We start from the raw sequence: 21,237 nt of genomic DNA, 5'->3' as shown, positions 1-21,237 counted from the left end.
GACATGTTATTTGGCCCCAGCCAGCCCCGCCTACTCAAAAGCATCATAAGCCACCACGTTCCCATTCTACGCCACCTTCCTCGCCTTATCGCCCGCTCAGGTCTTATGTGGGTATTCGGGTTTGGATTTTCCCGCCTCACCGGACTAATAGCACTCGCAATTGTTACCATCCTCAAAAGAACTCGTCACATTTTGCTAATAATTACCCGCCTGAATGGTAAATCCTACCGAAAAATGACCGCCATGATGCATTACAACGAGCTGCAGCTGATTTATAAAAATATCGCCCAATTTCAAGACCCAATGGCAGCAGGGATGCTATCCTTGGGGTTTTCTCTGCATGCGTTTATCACCTTTATTTTAATTCAAGGTTACCGCGTCGTCCCTACAGGCGTGTATTGGATGTTTGTGTGTGTAGAGGTCTTCAATTTGGCCGCGATTGCAAATTCGATTCCATTTTGTGTCGAGACAAATCTAATCTCTCTCAAATTGCGGGATGATTGGAAACAATTGAGCAATAAATTGCAGAGGAAGAGAGCAATTGCGATGCCAGCGATAAGTATGAATTTGTCGGTGGGGCAATTCAGACTCTTTCGCATGACGAAATCAGCAAAGACAAAATTATACTCGGGATTGGTAGATTTTCCCGTAAATATGTTGCTAGGTTATTCAAGGGCAGACTTCGAAATGTCGTTTACTGTGAGAAAGCAGAATTAGGGGTGGAAAAATAAATTGGCGTATGTTAGTAAAAAATTAAATAAAGCCCGTATTTTAGTGTATAAAAAATTGACAAATTTTGGGGGACTTTTGATCGCTAGTGATCGTCCCGAGTTCGAAAGCGGGTCTAGTTATTATGTATTTACATATCAGATTTTATGTACATAATATGTACATCCCACATTACCAATTAATTAAACCAAAAGCTCTCACTGAGGGATACTTCGATATGAATCACCCCATGCAGAAGTGCAGCCTGATGACCCAACTACGACTGAACAAGTTCAGTATCAAAATCGTACAATTCTACATCCGAACCGACTTACAATGCCTTCTATGTAATGATACCTGTTCTGTCGAGCACATCATGTTTAGTTGTATCTCTTTAAAATCTCAGCGTCATGCATTAATTTACCCATTAATTCCCAACTGTAATCCAATCAATTTCTCTAGTATGCAGCTTTACGTTGCTCTTTTTTCTGCAACATGTAATGACAAACTATTAAACAACATATTTCTTTCTTGGCACAAAGTTGCTAAATACTTTGACCTATGTTCCGACTTGTAACCATTTTACGTACATAACTATACCCAGTTTTTTACTATCAACTTAATTTTACTTATTTATATGATTTCCAATTTTATGTAACAATTATGAATGTACAAAGGCTGTGGGTTACGATGCAATAAATCAATTATTATTATTATGTACATAATATGTAAAGCTTGCTGATCAAGCTTTTTGGAAAATGATTAAAAGCCTAAAAAAAATTCCATGGGAATTTACTTATGTATGTATACATACATAAGTAAATTAGGAATTTATATATAAATTCCGTATGCAAATTGATAATTCGCACAATTGTTTACTAGTATGTAGACTTATGTATTAGGTAAAAGGATAATAAATCATTAACAGCATAATGTATTATCATAAATACCTCTCAAACCTTAATATTTAGTGAAAAAGCTATGGTATTCATACCCATCATCAAATTAAACTGGCGAAATTAAATTAACCAAGTCATGAATCCTTTCTATAAAGAGGAACAATTCAAGTGGCATGCAAAATCCATGTGCTCGATGTGCATAAGTTACATAAATATGTATATCCTGTAATAATGCTTTTTGACCTATGGATGTCGAAAAATCAAACGTGAAAATTATACTTGAACGGTCCGTTGGCAAAAAATTTAACATCCAACTTCTACAATGTGTCGTTGAATGGACAACGCGAATTATTCCACTCCCTTCTAGAATTCCAATTTAAATGCGAGGGGACGTTCAACAATATGTACATATGCCTCACAAAGTAGTACTCCCTTCTGACTTATGTATAAGTTGTATTTGACTGTAAAACTTCCAAGGTAAAATGACAAACAATATTACACGCAAAATAAAATTTAGATAAATCATCACCGTGCGGAGTCACTATACGGCTGTTCCGCGTTGATTTATCACCGTCTGGGTGACAACAAATTCTGCGAAATTCAAACTTGATACCACATTGTTTGCAATTCTTAACCCTCTGGTAACAAGTTTGAATTTCGCAGAAGTCATGGTCATCCATATGGTGATAAATCGTTACCAACGCGGTAGAGCCGTATTTAGATAAATTATCACCGTACTCCGCACGGTGATGATTTATCTAAATTTTATTTTGAGTGTACATTCTTTTCACATGATAGTCGACCATACCCACGATTGCCATCATGTAAAACTTGACATATTCACTGATGCCATGTTAAAGTTCCAGTACATACTTCACAAATGTACCTGCTTAATTCGATAATCTAATAAAACTTCTCATCGGTCTGACCGAAATGTCAAAGTATATTAAATTCAAACTCCGAATGGGTTGTCTACTTGTTAAATTTTCTTGGCTTATTTTTTCTACGTGACCTGGATCACTCGCAAAAATAGCTACAACAGTTAACAACATATTTATCAACTTTTCTCCATTTTACTCTACATACAAATTTATGAAAACCCAAAAATGCTACTAGAAATTTTTGGCGAACATTTACGTCGCGGCATTATCGCGAATAAGCGGGGTGGATTTTACGTTGCATATTTCCTTGACTGGGATGACAAAATGGGGCGTGCCATCCCATTACGGGGGAATTTGAACTATCGGTTTTTCCAACTTGCCTGTGTTATCTCAATGGTGTTTCTTTTACCAATTTTACTCCTCCGATGTTACCAACTTTACGTGACAGTTCCACCCGTCGAATCCAAAATGACGATCAACTACACATTCTTTGCCACCTTTTTGATGATAATGTTTATCCAATACGCTCAAGTCGTTATGTGCGAATCTGGTCCGAAGGCATTTGTAAATTGCTACGAAGCAATTTTAAAACTGGAACGAGACATTAAGCGTAACTTAAATACATACATATAATTTATTATCGTTTGTGTTTATAAAATTTTGATGAAAAGTTTGTGCTCAGAATTCATCCCAGAATTGTACTACGATCGGGGCACCTCTGTCGATCGAGCTGTCGCCATGGTCACGCTATTTCCAAAGGTGACATATTTTCAACTAATTTGTTATGTCAAAGATTGCATCTAATTCCCATACTTGGAAAAATTACTCATAAAAAAGTTTCATTTTTTCCAGATATTTTTCCATGGCATCGACTACATCTTACCCTCCATGTTCCTAATTGTCGGTCTGTCTCAATCTTCCCCACTGTACACCTTGCTTCGCGCCATTTACAACTTCGAATCTGTCGGTCCACATGTATCCTTCGCAGTATTGATCGTAACTGCCGTGGCAACGTGCGTAGCGGGAACCGGGATACTTTCCACTATTTCGATTTGCATACTCTTCATCTGCTACGGGATCAGCTGTCTGTACGTTTGGACGTTATTTTTGATCCCAATTTATTGCCGAAATCCATCCATGATGAAACCTCGGGCATGATTACAATTGTTCAGCTCATTAAAAATTTACCGGTCACTTAAGGTCATGACCTTAATCGTGTCAGACTTGGCACGTGAGTTTATTAATCCTTGCATGCACTATGTGTACGCCGTGTTCATTTCGACTTTAGCTCTGTACCATGTAATTTTGCAGTTTATGCCGCAAAATTCAACCGTATCCCCAGTAATGATAGGACTGTGCGTTAGTGTTCTAGGGATTTGTGTGATGATCGAATTCTTTGCGATTTGTCTAATAGCGCGAGCTGGGGCTGGGTCACAGCTGTTTATTCAAAGATCTAAAAGATTAAATGGGGAGAACAAATATGCGAGAAAAGTGTTAGCATCTTTGTTACCAAATTCTATAAATTTAGAATTCAATAGGTCTGCAGACACATTGAGAAATGGTGTAGAGATGAATTTCTTCCTAAATTATTTATCAAGCGTGACAGACAATACTTTAACGCTGCTACTTGCCACTAAATAGTATGGTGCTGACATAAATATATTTATATATGCAAATTTCTTCGATAAGGCTTTGATGACATGAATGCCTTGGGTTGGGTCAAACCCTTATGTTTTTGTAATTTATTACGTTCTCACCTATAATAATGTACTACATATGAACTTGTACATAAACATGTTTACATAACAGTCACTCCTGTCGAATAAATCAACTAGTACATTTCCACGTTGCCCACCTGTCAATGGCATCTGAAACCTCGTGGAAACTATCCCATTCTGGTGGCTCTTCTTCCATTACGAACCTTCCTTCCATGGCGCTATCAGATTGCGAACTTTTCCAATCGAGGCTGCTATTTGCCCCATATATTATAGGAAACAGGTAAAAATTTTCTTTCTGCAATTTAACTTGCACGTTTTCAGCCCCTGGGGGCGATTGAAGCAACTCCCTCTCCCATCGGCGGGCATTTCCGGGTAACTAAACTCTGGCCCGGCAGGGTTTGGTGGACGGCTGTAATCCTTCCAAAATGCGTCAGACGCCACTGCAATGATTTTCAGGAGGCCCATGGAGTCACTAGACCATTTGATCCTGGGCTCCACGGCAGTGTAAAGTAAAGCCGTAAGGCTGGACTCGTAGTCGTCCTTGCCCCCATACATATGTGCTGTCCACGTTCTGGACTGCCGCTAGGAATGTGTCTTTATTTGAGGTCGTTAATTCGTATCGATAGCAATAGGTGGCATTCACATTGTGATTTTGTACAGTGGGATAATCCCCAAACGTTGTGAGGTGCAGTTTGGCGGTAGGATCTTCGTTCAGTATCTTGTCCACGATAAATTTAATTTTAAGCATTTCTTGGATTTTCTATATCAATGTGTAAAAATTAAAATACCTGCGTAAAAACTCTCTACCAAAGAGTACTGAAATTGATTACTAAATAAGATTTTGGTGGTCAAAATCGACTTACAAGGAAAACTACCGAGGTGTCCAACGAGTTAAGGGTCGACACCTATACCAAAATGTGCACAATACATGACTTTTATCGTGAACTGAAAGAATTTCCGTGTAAAATTCACTTTTGGTCAAGTTGTGACGATATTTGTGACGAGCGCGTGACCATCGAGCGCAATAAGTTTCCAGTGGGGGGAGTTGGACTCCGCTCGTCCTCTCCCTTTGTTTACCATGACCTTGTCCATGAAAAATCCATGTCCAAAATCAACCAACATTTTGATATCGTTCTTTTTTTATTTTTCTAAAAAAATGCCATTGTTTTTCAATTTTATCGAAATTGCATTCATTTTTTTCTGTCTCGCAAATTTTTCAACATTTAAAAAAAATTCAAAATTTCAAAAAAATTTCAAAATTTCAAAAAATTTTCAAAATTTCAAAAAAATTTCAAAAGATTCAAGTTTCATAGAAATTTCAAAATTTGAGAATTTTTAGAAATTAAAAAAATCTGGCTTTGGAGTTTTTTATCAACAAGTCAAAGTCAACAAACGGAGAGGATGAGCGGAGTCCCCCCACTGGAAACTCATTGCGCTCGATGGTCACGCGCTCGTCACAAACATCGTCACAACTTGAGCAAAAGTGAATTTTACACGGAAATTCTTTCAGTTCACGATGGAAGTCATGTATTGTGCAAATTTTGGTATAGGTGTCGACCCTTAACTCGTTGGACACCATTGGAAGGGTCCCTTGTTAGTATTTATAAATACTAAAACTATAGTTTTCAGGATAATGTCAATTTATGAGCTAATTTATCCTGACGAAACGAATTTATGTACGTACACATACCCATTTGGAACACTAATTATTAGGCATCCTTCGATTAATTTTGTCTGTATGAACGATGAACGATGCTAACCGACTTATTAACACATTTTTGTATTTTTGCACCTAAAATTTGACAAGGAGGTTTGCGTCTGTACGATTATTTCTTCACGCATAATGTAAAATTGATGCAAATTGACAGTAACAACAGTGTCGCATGCAGATAATTGACATTAGTAGATATCAATTAATTAAAAAATCTGTGGAATGTTGTTGCCCTTCACAGTACAAGTATCCCTGATAATCTTATCACCCAAAATGTCCAACAAGATGAAAACCGGGTTAACTATGTGGGACAAAAATTATGCGATGAGGACGAATCATACCTAAATACGTACATATTTATCATACCACACATCAAACAATTTTGTTGCCTAATAATACACCACATTTGCCTTGATTTCTGTCCAGTTCATCTTCAAATTAGGAGGAATAATACCGTACAACCAATTTTATCTGCTTTAAAAATGCCGTCAACTTCAACCTACTTGTTTTCTGTAGCGTCCTCCATTTCTATAATCTTGCTCTCTACGATTCAATCTTTGTCATGTCAGCAACAAGTTCAATTTCTAACATTTTGGGACGGCTCGACCTGTACCGGCGATCCATTCGCTAATACTTCAATTGACGCTATAAACATTCCCATTGTCGCGGAGTCGACAACAATTTCGTACCAAGTTAACGGACTGTAAGTTAAATATGCGAATTATACATAATTAACTATCTCATAATATACACACATAAGTGCGTAAATATGTGATCATAATTTATTCACCTTCAATCGCTGAGGGTGACGAGAATTATAGGAAGCCAATAAATACTTCAATAAATCGAATCGAATATTCAAAAACTAAATCTCACCCTAACTATGGGTGGGAATTAAGGTATAATTGACCTCGATTTTGATTAATGAATGACAATTTTTTTCTGAAATTTTTCGACTTTGTTTAAAATTTGGTAGAAAAACACATATTGGAGGAATATCATAAATATGTGTATCCATCTGGCAAATAAATGTATATTGGTAAATAACTGCACAATTAATGCAGCTTGAGCGAATAACTATTCCTTGATCGATTATTATTCAGCGTTTGGTTCTATTGTTGAATATTTTCGTTGTTATTACCTTCTTTTAATTGTAGATGGAAAGTCTTTCAGTGCCACAACATGTCCAACTGTGATGACGCGCCATACATAATTCATGGTACAAACGACAGCTGTGATTCTAAACCGATCGGAACACACAAGACCTGGATGCATGTCATGCGCTATGGTGATATGAATCAAATGGAGGAGAAGATTACTTTCTTCGAGCGGGGCAGTTTCGAGGGGGAAGTTTTCTCTGTTAATTCGAGTGAAATTTTCAACGACACTGGTCGACAGGTCGGGTCCTACTTCTTCACTGGGCCAAACTCCTGGGGGCACAAGAGTTCAGAAAATGACGTCAATGGGGAGTGTCTAAATGCCACGGAGGAAGTAATCCAGCGTGGGTGGGGCTTTACGTACAGTTTGGCTGCTGATGTTCAAGTGGGATGGGTGCGATATGGGTGCAATGATTGTGAGCCAACTACGACAACTACGACAACTACACCAACCACGACAAATATACGAACTACGATAACTACACCAACTAGAACAACTACACCAACTACGACAACTACACCAACTACGCCAACTACGACAACTACACCAACCACGACAAATATACGAACTACGACAACTACAACAACCACGACTACAGTTCCAACTACACATATTACACCAAGTACTGTGACCATGCAAAATGAGACAACACCGAGCCACTCCACAGCAATGACTATACCTCCCACGAGCACATTATCATCAACGACTGTTAGAACTTCTACCCTTGTACAAAATACTACCACCGCGGCGCCAACAGAAACCACAGCCTCCTGTAGTTTTACTCGTAGGTTGGACATTGCTCCGTTATTTATCCTACTACTGGGTATAATTCGTTTTTAATTTTCCTACAAAAATTCTGCCACATTGCGGTAACAAAATCAATTAAAAAGAATAAAGATTCAATTATGAGGACACAAATTTACGCAGTGTTTGCAAACAAGTGGAATTATGCACAACAAGAAATTATTGAAAACACCTAGTTTTAAAAATATTTCGAACCAAAATTCAAGTTGCAACCATACTTACACATACATAGCATTAGCACCTCTAACTATAAGTCATTACCTTTAGGAAAATCAGAATTTCTAAAAATGTAGTCCTTTAGGGAGGAAATATGTAACTTGTTGCATCCAAATATTGGCAACGGGATTTGCCCTGGGGTAGGTCATTTCTCAATAAAACATTGCATAAGTAACGGAAATATGTTTCAACATGGTGACACATATGCAAGCAGATAGTTGATAATAGACGCAAAGTATATTATCAATTATTATCTATTATTAGTCCTAAGTAATTGAGTACCCGGTCCAACTTTATGTACATATTGATTTATTATATCACGTGGCACAAACTTATTTATTGATATCACTTGTACACATAATTTTGAAACTTTGCAATATTGCGATAGAAATTTGAGGTTGGTGGGACACGGCAGATCTTTGAGTAAGAAATGCTAAATACGTTAATTACAGAATAATTTTATCGTGGTTCCTTCAAGAACTAATTGTTATTGAACGAGGCAACTTATACAAGACATATATTAACTATCATCTACACTTTAATGGCGTGCCAATGTATTTTTAAATTCAAATATTTGACTTTGGGATCATCGTAATCCACAAGATTTGAAAATCTACCAAGGATTTTGAAAGTTATTGCTGTTGAAAAAGTAAAATCATGTGATTTTGATGAATCAATTTGGCAATGTCATCGCCTCATCGGTCACTGATAAGTAGGAGATTAGCAGTTTGATGCAGACATAAATTTTGAATAACTAACGGAGTTCCGCTATCGATGAAATTTGAGCCAAATTTTATTTTTAGCACGCCACATGACTTGATTTCTCGTGCAAGCACGGACTTCTTCCCGCCAAACTCTACCGTACGCCTGACATGCATTCGAAGCAGCTTTGTCGATTTACTGTTAACCCAGGAGGCTAGAGTGTAGACCATCACGTTCACGATTATAGCCTCAAGCAGGATGAGGGGAAATATGAGAAATCCAAGCATCTCTATCTTGGAATACAGCTTGACACAGACGCACTGGGAGATAATTTCCAGCATTGGAGTACCAACGATCATCGACGGTACCACGCGCACCGTGAGAAATCCGTTCATATACTGGTCCAAGATCTGAATACTCCGGTAGAGTTTGAGACACGCGCGATTTTCCAAAATTGATTTAGAACTTGCAATCCATCTTTTATAAAATTAGCTTTGATTACATATTTTCGCCATTAATTTATTTACAATTTGCACATGTAATATGTACGAAAATATTTTTAGTCGGTGCAAAAATCCACATACTCTTCTAAAGTATTCTTATAGCCAACAAAAGTTAACTGATTAACAGGCACAATTACCTTCTCAGTACATCCAAGTAGTTGAGAATTGCAAGAATTCCTGCAAAAAGGATGTAAACTGCCCATGTCGTTCCTGAATTTGCCAGCTGCAGCGAAATCCATGCTTCGAACAAAACCAGAAAGACTCTTGGTCCTATCGCGATGTTGCTGCAGCTTTGGTAGGCAGACAAAAGGAATGGCGGTGTGCAAGGGTCGTCCATTAGTAGCAGGAAGACCCCAACCGGGAACGCGACAACGGTTAGTTCTGCGACGTACAGAAAACAATACATGGCCTTTGCGATAAACGACATTTCCATAGTTTCCCCACCTATTTAGGTATACATTTATTTAGGCAAAAACGTCATTAAAAATCGCAGGCATACATATGTACCCTTAAGAAGATCACGTTCAAAGGCGAGAACTGCATTGACCGCTTGAACCGGAGCGATGTCGAGTCCCGCATTCCATCCCAGGGGCTAGCAACCCGTACGCTATTATAAATGGAAATCCTTGCAACTTTTTTAGTACGGGTAATTCACCGAGAAATACGTTATAGACCATGCCCAGAACGTACGTCAGTGTCATAATGGACTGTAGTTGTACTATCAGTCTCCCCTTACGGGATTTCATGAGGATGATTTTCCCAGAATTAGGGTCAAATTCGAAAGGAACGCTTCCTATGAGTCGGGAAAGCTTGAGATGTTGAATTAGTAGGGAAATGACATGAGTAGAATACATGGCGATGGGTGAGTTGAAGGAAGTTTTGGTATATTTCTGGAAAATCTGAATGGCTGGATTAAGGAATTTTGATATTTTGATACGAACTAGTCGGCATAAATAAATTGTAATGCGGCGATTGTTTAAATATGTATCCGCTTCAGGGGGTAGGTATGCCTCACCACCCATACCATACCCACGATAAAATTTAATTAATAATTTTATGTAGGTGACACGAACTTACATACATATGTATAATTTATTGGTGAGAGTATTTATTAATCATATTTAGGTATTTAGCTAATGGAAATGTATGCATTAGGGAATGCAATACCGGACCCTCTTTCTAAAACTGGTATCCGGTATTGGGACCTTCAGTAATACAAGTATTACCGATACTATCAATTTATTTAAAAAAAACTGCAGGTATTAATTAAACTTAGAAGCACAAGTATGTATTTGTATCGTTTACGTGACATATTTATCGAGCGAAAAAGTATCATTCTTACGCTCACTCAGCAGAAATAAGGCACCTTTTTGGCAAGACGTTCTCATCTGTATTCAAAACTCGTGTTTACTGAAATTGTTTGATTTTTTCCCTTAAACCATGGATTTTGTTTTGTTCATCTTGCAAAAGTACTTTATATCAAAATTATTTTACTTTTCTAATAAATCAATCTAAAACAACTTATACCGTGAATCTTAAGCCGCAAAAGTGAAGCCATTCTAATCAAGTCCTTAATTAATAAGGACTATAGGGGAATTTGGCCGCAATTACAGAGATATTATTATTAGAATTAGTATTATTGCGATTCTTCGTACTATTGAGTTGACCAGCTTACGTAGGAACCTTTCCCGGTATCTTGCTCTGATTTCCTTCAGATTATGCTTAAACTTCGCCAAATTTAATACAACTAAAAGTTTATCAAAGAAAATTGACTCAAATTGAATTTTACGAAAGACAAAATTTAAACTATTGACAAAAACAGTTTTTTTAATAGGAAAATCTGTATTTTACTTTCTAATTTTCATTGCGAATATTTAGCGTTATTTTTGCTTTTGAATTTTTCCATGAAATTAGTAGGAACGAGTATGGATCTATTTTGAATTTTGGGAGGAGCTACGTGTAGCAGGAGCTACGTGATTGGTTTATCTGAGGTCGCTTTTTCATAGCGTCCTTTTGACCTGGGGGTTGCAGACGTATGCAAAGTAAAGCAGTGGTGTGAAAGAGCGTGCGAGCGAGTTGGAAAACTCGGATAAATATCGTATCTCTCTCTCCACATGGTGGTGGCTATGTATGTATGTATTACGTTGTAGCAAGCGAGGAATCAACCTTTTTTCTCGCTTCGCATGGTGGTGGTTACCATGCCTTGACCATGCACATTTATCAAATGTACTGCTAATGTCGTTTTCCATGCAACACGACACCACGTAATATATACTGGTGATGATGGTAATTTAATGGTGACAAGTGTGCAAAAATTCAGCAGCTGTCTTTCTTCTCTCTTTGTGTATTTTAGAGGGAATTATTTCCCTCCAAGTTTTATTGTGCAAACTTTATTACGCAAGATGTTAATTCATATGCGGTTTTGAAAGAGTGGAAACATGTGCTCACTTTGGAGGGAATTGGTTTCGTGCGTCATATATATTGTGCAACAAGTGAAATGTGATCCCACGTGCAAAAAACCGCTGCGCAATTTCCCATCCATTTCTTCATCCTTTGTGAATATTGGAGGGAATCTTTCCCTCCATCATTTCCTTCGTTAACACCGTATAAAAGAGCGACCGAGCTTGCAAAATTATCACAATGTACGATCACATTGCAACCAGACTCATCTTTAGTAGAACGGAGGAGGAATATAAAGTTTCCTATCCGACGTCAAAAAAGCTATACTAAAGTTCGCAATATTTTCCAACAAAACGCAACAAAAACAAGAAATTGTAACTAGTGTGAATAATTCAGTGAGTAGTATATAGACAACTATTTTTGACGGTCATGGGGGACGGGCAATCCAGCCCTCTGTGGGCCATTTGCCAATACTTTGCAAAGGGTGAAACATCGACTCGTTGCGCCCACCGGTCACGTTTCGGCATCAAATAACGGTCAGACACTCCATTATTTTTTCTCGTTTAATTTTGCATGTGCAAATCTTGAATCGCGCATCCATGCGCCAGTTCATATTGAATTAGCAGAGACGGGTTTAATATTTTATTAGATTGGATGCGTAAATGCATCAATTTTTAAATTCCGGTAGTCACATATTACTACCGACCCTTACCAAGAGACATGTCTCAGGAAATAGCTACAGAATTGCGCTGGTCGGCACGTCCAGAAGATAGACGTAGACCTGTTCTTAGACGATATGTATGTACATATAAATTATGTAAAAATCAACGGTTTTATCGATATTCAGAGGTACAGCGCCACCTATGCTTACACAATTGCAGTCTGTGTGGTGCCAAATTTGAAATTGGCGCACATGCATGTAGCAATCAGGTAGGCGCAGGTTCTATTAGTAATGTAGGGCCCCCCACAGACATTGTATTCAAGATTATGCGAATAGCGCATGGAAACGCAGCTGTTACATATTCAGCACAGATTAGTGACCCTACATTCGGTGAGGCATTCAAGACAGTCAACGAAGACCTGCATAAATTATTTGAAAATCAAATCGATAGGCTTGGCGGTCTCAATGTATCGATTTCATTATTTACGACTCTAGAAAAAATTGTAGATCAGACTCTCCTTCCTAGAAAATTCATTGGTCCGTATATTTTATATCTACACCATGCATTTATTCAGGGAAAAATAAGAGAAGCTCGCCAATATCTTCAATTGAGTTTGAGTTTGTACGAATCCGGCGGGTCAGGCTATAGATTAAAGGACATTCATTCAATGGAGGTCAGGATCTTTAAATACCACCCAGATTTAAAACGGCCAGCTGGCGCTTACATCCCCCTTCCAAAAGAACTAAAGAGAAAAGGGATTATTTCAATTAAAACCCAGACACAATGTTTTTTGCTCAGTGTTTTACTTGGGGTTTTCGAGAACGAAATTAAACTACCCGGCATGGAAAAGTCAAAATGGGAAGATTTTACTTATCTTCAGCGAGGGAGATTGAATCGCATGTATGAGACACCAAAGTCGTACTTGAAATTGATTAATAGAATCTCGAAAACAAACGAAATTAATTTTAATGGTTTCGAGAATGAAGTAATGGCCAAAGATTTTCCGAAATTCGAAACTCTAAATCCAAATATTGGTTTAAATTTGTTTGAATATAAAAATGGAGAAATTATTCCAACTTATATCGGCGATATGCATCGTCAAATCAATATTCATCTATTACTGTTATCGCAGGGAAATAACCATCACTATTGTCTTATAACCAAACTAGGGCGCCTTAGTGCAAAAAAGAATCATAAGAGCTGTGACATTTGTCCGCACTGCTTCTATCGAACAACAAGAAGGAGTGATAAGCACAGAAAAGTTTGCTTGAAGGGAACAAACCCCAAAATGACTTTTCCAAAAGATGATTTTTATTCCTTTAAAAATTTAAAGGCATATCTACCCCCAAATTTTAAAATATTTTTCATGTTTTTGAAATCCAAATATGCCCCGCCAGTCACGACTACAAAGACCTTAATATACACAACTGTGAAGGGCAACGAGGATGTACTATCCTATCATATGGCAATAACAAATTATGATGATGATTTAATATTTGAACGATATTACGATGGAGACGCAGCGGTTGAAGATTTTATGCACACGTTCATCATTAAACTTGATGAAATATACGATGTAGTAGAAAATACTTTTATTCCTTATGAAAAAAGTGCCGAACTAGATGCCAAATTGGCGACCACAGTATCATGTGAAATTTGTAAAGTTCCGTTTGCATCAGATCGCGATAAAATCACCCATCATCATCACCAAAGCAAGAGATTAGATCTGTATAGGTATACAATTACCTGCAATACCTGTAATTTGGGGGTAACTAAGACTCCGGCAGTGGCGGTTAGTGAAGATCTAGGTGGGCGGGATGCAGAAATTTTATTGAATGCACTGTTGCCCGAGTATGCTGACAGGTTTGAAATCTTATCTCAAGAGTCTACAATTTTAACAATGACCTTTGATAAAAAGTGTAGAATAATAGATAGAAAAAAGTTTGTAGACCAACCTATCCCAGAACTGGGGTATGCAATGAAAATGGCTAAATATAAAGCTCTTCATACGTCAGATGCATATGGTGAATTTCTTGCCTCTGTATTACTTGACGGAGTAAATTTGCCCATGTACTATGACATTCAGAGGTTTTCAACGTTAAAAGAGCTAGAAGAATCCAAGGCAGTTGATCAAGAGTATATGAATCTATTTTACAAAGGAAGCGAAGAATTGTTTCGTGAATCCAAAGAATTTATGAAATCACATGTTCAAGAGTATGTAAGGTGTTGCGTTTTAATTCTTGCAGATTTTTTTTGGTATCTTGACCGGTTTCTGATTGATAATTTTGAAATCAGCTGTCTTTTTTATCCTTCACTCTCATCATACTCCTTTGATTCAGCCATGGCGAGCAGTAGAGCTACTTTTCAATATTTAAAATGTCCAGAAATGGTCGAGTTTATTAAAAGAGGTCTAAAGGGACCGCTGGAAATTTCAAATTTGAAATTTGCAAAGAGCCACAGCGAAAGATTTGGTTGTGATGACGTAACAAACGAGAACCGACAGGAAATCTTGAGCATTGATTTGAATATGATTTATGCACACACTGCTTCGTTAAAACTACCCGTATCAGACTACCGTTTTCTCGATCAATCAGAAATTGAAAATCTTAGTCTTGTTGATATCCCTGCAGGGTATGGGAGACTGTACGAGGTCAGTCTCCTATACCCCAGTTCTCTACACAACGAACATAATTCCTTTGTCCTGGCCCCATACCGTAGAAAAATTGATAAATCAGAATTGTCAGACCATCAGCGTAGTTACTATGATAGGGTCAAATCTGGTAGATTAGAAGATGAACGATTATGCCTAGATTTCGGTCCTCGAGAAAACTATGTCTGTTCGAATCGATATCTAAACTACCTGATTGCAGAAGGATTACAGCTGACCAAGATTCACAATTGTTTAGAATATAAGGAGGAAGCAGTATTGAAGAAACATGTGCAGAGACTTGCGCGTCTCAGGCTAGAGTTTTCGAAACAAGACAATAACCTCATGGCAGGATTAATTAAACGCTTGGCGGTTTATTTATATGGCCAAACTTTAAAGAGCTCAGAATTTCATACAAAAACTGTTTTAGTTACCAATCGCTATGACTGTGTTAGGTTGGCATAAAGGCACAACTTTGTTGATGCCGATATTGTGCATGAGAATTTGACCCGTTTTAAAATTGGCAAGTCATCATTTCGTTTATCGTCGCCACTTCTTTGGGGACTAATTATTCTAGAGACCAGTAAACTACACGTCGGGATGGGATTAAAAGTTTTAGAGTCTCAATTCCCCAATCTAGAGTTGATACTGGTCCAAACCGATAGTTTGACTGTTGTATTGAAACTTCCCGATAATGATTTTTATGCACGCATGGCTGGAATAGGACATTATTCAAGTTGAACTCGTACAAAACATTCCAGATAGGTTTATCCAATTACCCAAAGAATTTGCTACTTGCATTGGATTCGATGAAACAGAGTTTCCCACAGGGACATTTATTGGACAAGTAGTTGCTAAGAAAGGATGTTACATTGATAGTGGACAAGCATTAAAATTGACCGTAACCATTAATCATTGGAAGCAATCGTCTGTTGTTACAAACGAAACAAAATCAAATGGATTTGAAGAGTTGCTGACCGCAATCTCTGACAAAGTTTCCGAGACAGACGTCCAACTCGGATTCATTCATGAGTTTGTGAATGGGTCCATAGTTTTAGAAGTAATGTTTTACGAAGACAATATTAAGTTAAAATTGTCGGACGAATTGAACGTGCTTTTTGCGGATACACCATCTGCAGATATTATCTGCCCAGACAGAGACGGGTGGTCCTATTTGTGGTGGTGGTTCCTTTTGTTTGTGTGAACAAATCTGATTACCAAGTTTTCTTCCTGGGATGAATCCAAATTCGCAACCAAGTTTCCTTCGTAGAAATTGAGTGACATGATGGGTTGTGGGTCCAAAATATGGTAAAATCATCCTTTGCTCAGTTTTTGATGGCTCGGAGATGTCATGAGTCCCTTCATCATTATCTTCTTGGAATTTGGACTTCATTCTGATAATGCGTTTATTTATTAAACTGAGAGGGTATCCATTATTTGTTAGGCATTCTACATACTCGCCTATTTGCATCATTCCCAGATTCAACTCCAAATAAAATTAAATTTCGAATTTAGATCCATAATCCAGTGTTCCCGCCATTTTTCGACATGGTGTCGACAAACCTGCGACAGCACGGGAACACTAAATTTAGCTATATTTCATCTATAGATTAAATTTTTGTAAAAATCTCAGTTTGCCTCGACGTAGGATTACTTTGAGGTCGTAACACGACGAAATGATGGCGATTTTTGAAATCCCCGCCCAAAACTACGTCTAAAACTGTGGAAACAAAAAATTAGACAGGTTTATCTCATCACCGTGGCGCCATGACCTTATGATCTACAATGCCCATCTTCTAACTCGGCCGTACTTGAAAAATTAGAAACAGGTTGGCGAAAACCGCATGTCGAAATTCGATTTCGTTCTAAAGTTGCCATAAAGGTATATAATGAAAGCAGGTTTTGCCGAACTCTGCTGACGTCACATCATCCATGCGCCGTATAACTACCAATCCCGTACAACACATGCCTTCTGCATGTGTTGTACGTATAAGACTCTGCGACGTTAAAACACGGTAAAACTCCATGTCTTTTGCAGGTACGATGTTATCAAATTACGATAACAATCTAATTCTCAGGAGGACAACCCTTCACCGACAGAATCACCGATCTTGATGCCCTTTGGATATGTTGTAGTCCTAGGTGAGTCTAGTAAAAGTGAAGGAGGATTTCATTCCATGGCCCCATTTGCGCCCGCCACACCCACTGTCAGACAGTCCTGTGGACTTCTTGCCTAATAATCTGTGGCAAGTCGTCTCATCCCAACAGAGAACGGAACTCTGCCGGGGGCTGACTCAATGGCATTGCCATTCCGTATGACTGGGCTCACCCTGCCATGAGAGACAGCACCTACCCCGTACTAACACAGAGCCAAGTAGGATTAGCAATAGCTTCCCGGCTGGTGGAATCGAACGTGTGACTGCGTGGTGACAATCCTACCCTCGAACCACCAAGCCAAAGGGCCTTGCTTAAATGGAATACATTCTTAGACGCCGATTCATCTGGATGCTTCATAATCTCTTTGTTTCCATGTTGGAATTGATTCTCGTAGTATCTGCTGAGGAGCTTATCTTTGTCACTTATTCCCACCTTGTCACACAGTAGGTGATCAAACAGGGAAATACGAATTTCATCTAGGGATGAGTTAAGTTCTCATATCATAATTCCGTTATAGCAATTTGTAAGAATGACCGACACTAAACACGGATATGGCGAAAAAACCAATTGCGTTCGATTTTAGTCGGGACGTGACCACTCTCTTCAAACACGGTGGCCAAGACAAACAGCCATGGGGGAAATGAGACGTTTCTAAATCCCCCAAAATATTTATAAGCTGTCGTAACCAAGATGATTGAGACTAAAGCAATGGCCAACGAGGCCCACGCAAATTTTTTAAATGGTATAAAATACAGTTCTTTAGTATAAGTGATATACGTGGGTGTTTTATTATTAATTTTCAAAAGGTATGTTCCGCACTGTTTCTCGCCAAAATTTTGATGAAAGAACAAACTTCAAATACATTTAGGAGGCTGTGATTTTTTTCAGTTCTGTAGGTTAACATTAACACTAGCAATAACCCATTAAAATTTACCTCGAAAATATGCCAAAATTTACGACTTGATTTCATTATCATCCGAAAACCGTTTTCCCCTGATGTTTTTCTTTAAGTTTCGAAACGAATAATAATCACTAAGGGTCAAGTCCGGACTGCACGGGGTGTGGTTTGTGCAGATAAAGCGATTTTCGTCTGCACTAACCCTCGCAAAAAGCCAGGTATGAGGTGGCGCGTTGTCGTCTAAAAAAAAGGCCAACTCTTTATTTTGACCCCACGTTTCTTTTCAACCGGAGGACGCAGCTCCTTCGGGGTTCCTGCATACACGGCCCCATTTATTGTAGTATTTACAGCAATAAATTTTATAAGGAGGGGACCTTTGGTATCCTTGAAAATGGTCATCATCATTTTTTTGTCAGATTTTTGCACTTTTCAATTTACGGGCGGTGGCAACCCCTCGTACTTCGATTGAGGGAATTATTATTTGGTCACCGGGTCATAATAGTAAACCCAAGTACCATATGCAAGTAATAAAATATTGAGCAGGTTCAAGTCTTCATTTAATAGGTTAAAATTGACATTGCAAAAGTCGACTCGATCCTGTTTTTGAGATGCTGAAAGCAATTTTGGTACCCAACGGGAGAAAACCATTTTCATACCGAAGACTTCAGTTAACATGGAACAAATTGCTGGTTTTGGAACACCCATCTCATCTTCTAAATAGGACAGTTTCAATCGCAGATCTCTCATTATTTGTTCCTCTAGTTTCCGGAGCCTTTCTGTGGAAGAAACGGATTTTGAGCGTCCTGGCGACTTTTTGCCCGAGACCTCGTTTCGCCATCATTTAAAATTATTGACCCAATTGAATTTGTGTTTTGTGTTGGGCAGTCTTCATCGTAAATTTTAAGCATTCAACCATAAATCTGCGACACGTATTGCCGATCCAGCATTAAAAATTAAATCACACTACGATATTTAATTTGCAAATCTAGCATTTTTTCCGTCGAGGTAAAGTTTGCCGATTTATTGCTAGTGTTTATGTTAACCCACAGAGCTGAAAAAAATCACAGCCTCCTAAATGTATTTGAAGTTTGTTATTTCATCAAAATTTTGGTCAGAAACAGTGCGGAACATACCTTTTAAAAATTAATAATAAAACACCTACGTATTCTGCTCGATAGCAGGTTAGGAACTGGTACCCAAAATGTTGCGTGGTGACTGATATTCCAGAAGTAAAATATCGTCCCGATGATATTATTACTTGCGGAAATCTGCGAGGACAAAAAGTTGTCACATAAAAGGATTCGTTTATGGCGGAAGATAATATTTGGAAAATATTTATCACATGAGAATGTCTAGATTGAAGAGTAGAAGGATTATTTGAAATTTTATTGAACTCAAAATCGACCAGTCTTCCCTCTAAATCCTGGTAGCACCAACCAGTAGTAGCATGAACGTTTGGGCAGTTAGGATCATGTTACTTTGGCTCCGCCGTTTACACCACAAACTTATATAGACTATATACTTATATAGATTATAGACCTGCATGTAACCTTCCGTTGTGGGAAACTAAGCACAGACTTTAATTGCATCCCTGTTCTCATATGAGATAAAAAGCACGGACATTTTATAGAAAAATGCCGACGAAAGGGTAACCTTTCCTATTCTTCTTCTATTTACAAAAGTGCTAACGAGTATTAAAACAATATTCTCATCTACTAGGTAATACCCGGAATCGGGATAAAATAGGTGACCTTCAGTGGCCAAAACAATCCAGTAATTTAAATTCAAGAACGTATACGGGTCTTTCTCAGCGAGCAAGAAGTTAAAGAGAAAGATTGCAACTTTGCAGTACGAAAGTTGTCTTGATCTCGATATACCGATCTGTATCGGATAATAGTCAAACTTTGCTGCGTTCATAATTTTTATGTGGAAGAAAATATTAAACCAATCAATATTAATGACTAGTTCATCGTGTAGTATTTGAATATCGCAAGTTCCCAAGTTTTTGAGCCGCATGTCAAACACGGGTAGAATATCCGAGCCCAAACTACTGGTAGGTTAGCATTGAACTAAATAAAACTGAAAGATTGGAAACCAATATAAATTTACTTTCATTTTGAGTCTCTTCAAGGCGACAAAATGAATTTATAAACGATTGGTTGACCAATGGTGTTGTTAATACATGGACGGAATTATGTAGGGCGCATCTTTGAACGTATTTTTTTCATATTATTTACTACTAGAAGTACCGTAAAAACTCAAATAGTAGCCGTTGCTCTAATAGTAGCCGTGCTCAAATAGTAGCCGTGTCAATTTTCAAAATTTTGTAAATAGTAACCGTGCTCAATTAGTAGCCCTGCTCAAATTGTAGCCCTACCCAAATAGTAGCCTTATTCGAATAGACGCATCTCTATTTCGATACAACCACATTTATTGCCAGTTCATTAAGATAATTAAATTATAATTCAATATAATCGCAGTTGTACACCATCGAAGCGATGAGTCGATGGCAAAACACAACTTTAGCTCATTGAAGGAATCATTGAAGGGCGGGTCGAGCAGATTAATATTCTAATAGACTACGACTCTAAAGGCAAAATTGGTGTTGTTCTTAAAATTTAATTTGAGCTTGATTAAGAAAATTAAAAATCATGGTAGTATGCAAATAGTAGCCGAATCTATCTTCATAATTTTAGAAATAGTGACCTTGCCCAAATAGTAGCCTTGCTCAAATAGTAGCCGGGTCTCAGCCACCGATTTTATAAATATTAGCCCCCGGCTACTATTTGAGTTTTTACGGTAACTCAATTTTCTGAAAAAAACTCTTTTACAGCTAGTAAATATATTACCTGATATATTTTCCAAACTCCTAGTACAAAAGTAAACCTTGCATTAGTTGCTACAAATTCAAAGTTTGCAACCAAATTAGAATTTTAATTGTAGATATGTATGCAAATATTTTAGCCAACTGATGTATTTTGGTATGAATTGCAATTCCAATATCGTATGCGGTTAATTACATATTTTTTTACATAACACATCTATGCCATTTGGCATACTTCCCAATTATGTAAAAAGTAAGTTTGCATAATGCAACTGAATTTCAGTTGTGACTTGGCTTTCATACCAAAATTTCATACATAATATTTGTCATAATGAACCTGCATCTATAA

At 37.8% G+C, this 21,237-nt stretch overlaps 1 protein-coding gene across 1 annotated transcript; it reads left to right on the top strand.

Moving 5' to 3' along the window:
• Window positions 1-6,365: 6,365 nt before the first annotated feature.
• Window positions 6,366-7,978, top strand: LOC118438799 (probable serine/threonine-protein kinase DDB_G0275165). The gene is made up of 2 exons (XM_035859550.1): window positions 6,366-6,620; window positions 7,075-7,978. The coding sequence occupies exons 1-2, from the start codon at window positions 6,400-6,402 to the stop codon at window positions 7,913-7,915; spliced, it is 1,062 nt and encodes a 353-aa protein (XP_035715443.1). The 5' UTR covers window positions 6,366-6,399; the 3' UTR covers window positions 7,916-7,978.
• The last annotated feature ends 13,259 nt before the right edge of the window (window positions 7,979-21,237 follow it).

The sequence above is a fragment of the Folsomia candida genome, unplaced genomic scaffold, assembly GCF_002217175.1.
Source record: "Folsomia candida strain VU population unplaced genomic scaffold, ASM221717v1 Fcan01_Sc026, whole genome shotgun sequence".
NCBI lineage: Eukaryota > Metazoa > Arthropoda > Collembola > Entomobryomorpha > Isotomidae > Folsomia > Folsomia candida.
The sequence above is the reverse complement of the archived record's forward strand: the minus strand, read 5'-3'. Positions and strand labels throughout refer to the sequence as shown.

What these genes read in the sequence shown, in the direction of transcription:
- LOC118438799 (XM_035859550.1), top strand. Translation starts at nt 6,400, where the DNA reads ATGCCGTCAACTTCAACCTACTTGTTTTCTGTAGCGTCCTCCATTTCT. An exon ending in TCGTACCAAGTTAACGGACT is followed by an intron (nt 6,621 to 7,074) that starts GTAAGTTAAATA and finishes TTTTAATTGTAG; the next exon opens with ATGGAAAGTCTTTCAGTGCC.